Source organism: Elephantulus edwardii, unplaced genomic scaffold, assembly GCF_000299155.1.
Source record: "Elephantulus edwardii isolate Elephantulus edwardi_28Jun2011 unplaced genomic scaffold, EleEdw1.0 scaffold00268, whole genome shotgun sequence".
Classification (NCBI taxonomy): domain Eukaryota; kingdom Metazoa; phylum Chordata; class Mammalia; order Macroscelidea; family Macroscelididae; genus Elephantulus; species Elephantulus edwardii.
In genome coordinates this window covers 2,032,458-2,039,272 of record NW_006400018.1, presented here as the reverse complement: position 1 = coordinate 2,039,272, position 6,815 = coordinate 2,032,458, and the positions used below count along the sequence as shown (strand labels likewise).

At 46.6% G+C, this 6,815-nt stretch overlaps 1 protein-coding gene across 1 annotated transcript in view; it reads left to right on the top strand.

The window, feature by feature from the left end:
• Positions 1-5,564: 5,564 nt before the first annotated feature.
• Positions 5,565-6,815, top strand: part of LOC102872528 (pepsin F-like) — a 12,214-nt gene continuing 10,963 nt past the window's right edge. The window contains exon 1 of the mRNA XM_006899890.1: positions 5,565-5,617. Within this exon, the coding sequence (XP_006899952.1) occupies positions 5,565-5,617 (53 nt within the window). The remainder of the gene's footprint in view (positions 5,618-6,815) is intronic.

Sequence of the window (6,815 nt, the reverse complement as noted above, 5' to 3'; positions counted from 1 at the left end):
ATTAAATTTTATTAGTTTTAATGAACATTTACAGAGATTTTGGGTTTTCATTCATTCATTGTTGCACTGTTTTCTCTACCCTCCTCCCCAGTTTGTTCTTTTTCCCCCCCCCCCATGTCTGTTTTAATTGTCCAATTGCCACAGAAAAACACTTTTCTTGTTATCTGTTCTTTCATTTTCTTGTTCTTCTTCTTTTGTTTAACTAAACACTCTACCCAGGAGAGCTTGTCCCTTTTCCAACCACACTCTCCTCTGTTGGGTGCGTATGCCATAGTTACCAACAGTCTCCCCTCCTCCAATGGCCGTTTTTGGAATATTTCTAGTCTTTAATAATTGCAAATAATGTTGCAATGGTGGACAGCTTGTGCCTGTGCCATTTTTCTCCCTGTTGCCAATGTATGTCTCTGGGTAAATTCCTAGAAGTACAATGGAGGCATTAAAGATCAAAAATCTAGGCAGTAGTAAGTTTGCTGGATACTTGCCCAGAGGTGTTGAGCCATCAAATTAGAATTCTACATATTTGGAAAATTAGGACTTAAATACAGACACCTCATCCCTAATCCACCCCACCACCCCACCAGGAGTCAGGGCCCCAGGGCAGCCTCAGGGTTGTCCTAAGTGCAGACAGGTGATAAGATCAAGACAGGGAACCCCTGAGCCCCCAGACAATTCCATTTTCCTAGAGTGAGGCAGCCCTATTCCAGAAAGAAGACACTTTGGGGAGTTGCTTTTTGGTGGGTGTTTTGTTTGTTTGTTTGTTTTTTCTGTTTTGGTTTTGGGGTGTTTATTTTTTTCTCTTCTTTTGTGGTACTGGGGAAGAGAGCTGATTATACCATGGACTGCCAGGAGAACAAGCAAATTCGTCTTGGAAAGAGTGAAGCCAGGCTGCTCCTTGGAGGCAAGGATTCTGAGGCTTCATCTGAAATACTTTGGGCATGTTGCAAGGAGGGACCAGTCCTTGCAGAGGGACATCATGCTCGGATGAGTGGAGGAACAGAGAAAAAGAGGGAGATCATCGATGAGCTGGATTGATACAGTGACTGGGATAATGAGGGTAGGTGTGTCAGAGACAGTAAAGTTGGCACAGGATAGAGCAGGTTTCAGGGCTGTTGTACACAGGATCACTGTGAGTCGCAAGCCACTCAATGGCACAAAACAAGAATAAACAACTTATTAATAGGACTCTCAAAAATTCCTTTCTATATTCCAAGATCTGTTTTGGGGAAAGTGTCGCCAAGTGCTCCTACGAGGCATCTTGCATACTCTGGGCAGATTGCTACAGTTGGTACTTACCATCAAGCTGGAAAAGACTCATATCTGCCATATCTGACCTTCCAGGGGGTTTTCAGAGGAACTAAATCACACGAGTGGATTCGTACCATGTGTTTTTGGCTTGTCAACACAATTCCTTACTATTAAGCTACCAGACCTCCTTCCGGCATGTTGCTGTTGTTGTTATGTGCCGTCAAGTTGCCTGCAATTTGTAGTACACCAGCTCTGAAGTCTGCCCTGTCCTGATCCAGTCTCACTGACTCCAACACTCCTACCCCCATTGCTCTAGTTACTGTATCAAACCATCTAATCTGGGGTTTTCCTTTCCTGTGCTGTCCCTCTACCCTTCTGAGCATGATATCCTTCTTCAAGGATCAGTCCCTCCTGACTCAAAGTATGTGAGACAGAGCTTCCAATCCTAGACTCCAAGGAGAAACTCCGTTTCACCCTCTCCAAGATTGACCAATTTGTTTTCTTAGTGGTCCATGATATGTTCAAGACTCTTCTCCAGCACCACAACTCAAAAGCATCAATTCTTCTTCTGTCATCCTTAGTCATTATCCAGCTCTCTGATGCATAGCAAGTAATTGCAAAGCCCATGGACTGGCTCAGGCACACCTTAGTCTCTAGACTGACATCATTGCTTCTCGGTACTCTGGAAAGTTCTCTGATAGCAGATTTTCCAATGCAGTTCATCTTTTGATTTCCTGACTGCTGGTGCCAAGAATGTTGATATTATAGAGCCGGGCAAGCCGTAACAGTTACCAACCTGAATCTCTTCTCCATCCATTATTGTGCAGCGAATTGGCCAGGTGGTGACAATTTTGTGTTCTTGATGTTGAGCTTCAGTGCATATTGAAGAATTCAGTTCTTAACCCTGCTTCTCAGCATGTTGCTAAGAGAGGCTAATCCTTGGAAAAGGCCATCATGCTTGGTAAGATGGTTCACAAAAAAGAGAAAGACCCTAAACGAGATGGATTGGCACAGTGACCGCATCATTGGGCTCAAGTGGTCCGAGAGGATGAGGATGGGACAGGATAGGACAAAGATCAGATCTTTTGTTACTTGGGTCGCTATGAGTCATACTTGACTCCAAGGCACCTAATAATGACAACACGTTCCTTTTGGCAGATGAAATAGTTCAGGGCATGGAGTCTGCAGTGGGGGCAGCACTGAATCTTCATGCTCTGTGTAGGAGACTGGGGCTGGGTGTGGGGAAATTACTGTTAAAGTGGATGTTGTTTCTGACACTGGTGGTCTTTCTTTCCAAATGGAAGGAAAACAGGTCTGATCAGGACCCATTCAATCTGTTAGTCATTCAATCAAAAGGCTTTGACACCCCAGAAATCAACACCTGGAAAACCCCTCCAGGCTGAATCAGCCACAGGTGGTCTAGGTGTGCTTCAGGCAATAGTTTGGAGGGGTGAAGGGGAATTATTAGTTGCTGACATTTAATAAAGTATTTCACATTCGACCTCTGATTTCTCTCTGATACTTGGCTGGCCTCAGATGCCTGACTGGCCATGGTGGGAGGGCAGTACAGGCTGCTCCTTGGTGGCGGGACATATACCCCTGTCGTCCACACGACGCTGCCATGTCTTCTGGGTCTGGAGTTTGAGAACCTGGTCCTAAACCGTGCTGGGTGCACCGCTGGTTCAGTGTCAGCTCCTACGCTCCGTGTGGCTGTCTGAGGTTCAGTTCCACCCAGTGCTCCTCGAGCACCGTCGGCCGGTGGCATGCTTTCATTGTGGTCAAGTTGAACTGAAGGGACAGCAAAACCCCCATTTTTTTATCAACACCCATTGACGCTAGAGGCAGAAGCGGGCCATAAAAATTCTTAGCTTAAGTCAAACACGAGTGCCTGAGTGCCTCAGGTAAAGCCTGGTCTGTCCTTGAAAAGTAAGAAATTAACTAGTGTCTACGTGACACAAAAGAAGTAAAGGCGGGCAAAGTAGCCAGTCCATCAAAAGCCAACCCACCAACCAAGATCGCAATCCCCCCGCCCTAAGAGGGGCACTCAAAAGAGCTATAAAAGCAAGTGGGAGGGAAAACTCTGGGCTTTTTTCCTTCACCACCTCCCGGAGGAAGGAGAAAAGTCTCCACGCGTGGAATATATATAATAAATGCTCTTGAAATTTCAGACGTGTTTTTGGATTTCTTTGAGGGGCATTTCATGGGCACAACAGAACTTGACTAGTAGTTGACCCTCCAGCAGTTTTCTTCCCCCCCCCTTTTCATAATCTTTTACTTCTAAACCATGAGTGTATTAAAACATGAATCACTAAATATTGATACATAGAGAAAACAGCAGGCAATGGACTTTGTGCGGTGGGTGTGTAGTGAGCTTCAGGTCACAGTGGTCAGGCAAGCAGGTGGTCGGTGGAACCACCAACTGTCCAATGGGGTGGGCTCATCTTTCGTCTCTTTCTTCCAAAGGTCTCAAGCAGCTTACACGGGAAGCTGAACGTGATGACTGGTCCTAATTTTTGCTGGTCAGCCATTTTTCTCGATCTTGCTCTCTAACTCCATACATTGCAGATTGTTCAATAGTAATAAACTTCCAAGATTACGAGAAACTTCTGGCTCATTAGTTCTCTGAAATCTTGGCTTGAGTTCAGTTTCTTAAACAAAAAGTAAGCTTCAATTATACTCATAGCTTCAACTATTAAGATTCCCCTAACGATCGTGTTTGCCAGTGGTTCTGTGGGACGAGCCATCCTGAAACGCAGACATGGGGACAGACTAACCCATGCTACATGCTCCAGGAAGCTCCCTTTTCTCCACGGTTTTCTGAGGCTCTTAATCTCACAGAAGGAGACAGCTCATCTTTCCCTTCAGGAGAAGCCACTGGTGGATTTGAACTGCCAAGAAGAAGACTCGTGTGCTCTGAGGCCACACTGGTTTTTATCAGGGAGCTATGGTGGCTTAGCTGTAAAGAATTGCACTGCCAACAGAAAGGTACAGAGTTCTAATCCATCACCTGCTCCATAGAGAAAGATGGACAATCTCCTGTGTGATTTACTGCCTCTGAAAACCCATATGGAGGGTCAACTATGAGTCAGTTTCAACTAATGGCCCTTAAGATTGAGAAGGAACAGTCTGACGGCCCACTTACAAACATCAGCCCCTCCACCACCCGTCCTGAGGGTGGAGCAGGAAGGAGCAGCCAGTCATTCTCTGCTGACTCACTGACAGCTAAGAGCAGGCTCTAAAGGGCAAACACCCTGAAGGCAGGACTCAGATCTTATTCAGCTGCTCTGTCCGCTTCCAGCCCAGTTCTCAGCACACATTGCTTTGCACACAAATGTTTGCTGCATGGATAAAGTATCTTTTGGATGCGAGTATCAAATAATTTACAATACTGAGGTTATACAGTGGGGATGCTACTCTAGTCTAGACCTTTAGAATAGGGTGGCAACATGAGAGTCCCTAACCTGGGTCCCACCTGTTGTTGTTATTGCAGTGGTCAGGTGCCTTCAATCGGAGTATCACTCATAGACTTGCTGTGGTCAACAGATCTGAACCTGCCCCATCCTGTGCCTTCCTTGTCATCGCTGACACACCTGAACCATTGCTGCAGGTACTGTGTCGATCCATCTCATTAAGGGTCTTCCTCTCTTTCAATGACCCTCCACCTTTCACCCTCTGCAAGGAATAGCCTCTCCTCACAACAAGCCCAAAGGATTCCAGACGAAGCTTCATCATCTCTGCATCCAAGGAGGACTCGGGCTGCGTCTTCTCTAAGACGTAACTGTTTGCTCTTAGGCTGTCCATGGGGTTGTCAGTACTCTCCTCCAACACCACAGCACAAAGGGGTCCTTTCTCACCTGAACTCATTCACTCATATGCCAACCGATTGTCTCACAAAGTCTATCCTTCTCGATCTGAACTTCCTTCCCTAAAGGACAGTGAAGCAAAAGTATCTCCCCAGGACATTGGGGAGAGTGCAAGCATTGGGCCAGCTCCTTCACTTTGTTTTATATAATTTTGCGATCCTTTAACTCCTTAGAAGCAATCCTCTCCCTACTTTGGGTCAGGCTATGTGGCTTCCTTTAACTTTATTACTCCATCCAAGCCCAAGGCAATGAATCCTCAGCTCTGTATCCTAAGAAATTTCTGACATGCCCTTTTTGTTTCTTTATGGTCTGATTTTCTCATCAAGCCCCACCTGGAGCCCTCAGAGCGAGTTTGGGACAGGTGAGCATGTCTGTGTATAAAGAGGGCTCCAGAGAGTCAGTCCCCAGAGAAGGCTCTTCACTGAGTTCACTGAGTTCTCTGAACCCAGCACAGACATGAGGTGGTTTTGGATCCTCGGGCTGGTGGCTCTCTCGGAGGCCATGATACTGTGACTCTGGAGGATGCACAATGATGGGGCAGCTCTCTTTCTGGATTCGCTCTCATCTTTTTACTCTCTGTCCTCCAGGGGTGCAGAAGGACATGTTGTCATCTTCCGGGAATCTGTGGAAGATATTGACTCATATACAGGAGGGCTCAGGGGTCTAAGATCGTGGGACAGGTCTGCAGGGTTGTAGAACTGTAGGGTCCCAAGCTCCGGCTTTGTGAACACTGTGCTTGGAATTGTTCGGTGCACACCCTGCACAGCTGTGCCGCGGTCCTCTCCAGGAGCGCTCTCGTCTCCTTGCCCTGTTCTGCATCGCAGGGTCTCCACCTCTGCTCTCTCTCTTTCGCTTTCTCTGTGTGTGCCCCTGGGTGGTACAAACAGATAAGTGCTCCACGATTAAATCGAATGAGTATGGGACAGTTTATTAAAGTGGAAATGTCTTAATGAAATGTAAGATCAAATTACTGAAGTAAACTATGAAGACCATAGATACATTTTTTTTCCTTTTTTAAGTAGGGCTATGATTTGCAAATCCCTGCCATTATTTGTTTAGTTTAAAGGCAGGCTGGTCTTTCCTGGTAGTTCCTAAGTAATTGGGAAAAAGGAGTTTCAGAAGAAATCCTAGCAGGAATCCTAATAACAACCTAAAAGCTGGCTGCGTCCTCCTCACCGTGTCCTCAGATCCAATCTGCGTGACCTTACTGACTCCCAGCCGTCTTAGCGAGCAGCTTCATTTCACATTTGGTCCATTTCTTCTTGCACATGCATGCCATGGATTGCCATGGAGTGTATTCCCAGCAATCAATAAATGTACACACAGTAAAGGAGAAGAAGGAAAAAAAAGAAAGTTAGTGGCAGGACCCCACCCAAAGATGCCCTGGAAGAAAGTTCTGGCAAAACCCCTATACAGCCCTCTTACTCTACACACGTGGGGTCCTCATGCATCACAAGCCACTTGACATCAACTGTTTGGGGTCTTTCTCATCTGGGGCGTGCAGGGCTCCCCACGTTTCTCACCTCTCCCTCTCCTCTCTCATTTCTCTCCCCTCATCATTTCCCTCCTTTATTCCTCACCTCTACCCCTCACCCCCGAGGTCTTTCTCATCTCCTGGCTTCCTCTCTCCTACCTCCCTCTTCCGGGTGAGCCCTGGACAGATGGGGAATCCACTCTGCCTCCTCTACATCCAGCTGTGAGAGTGAG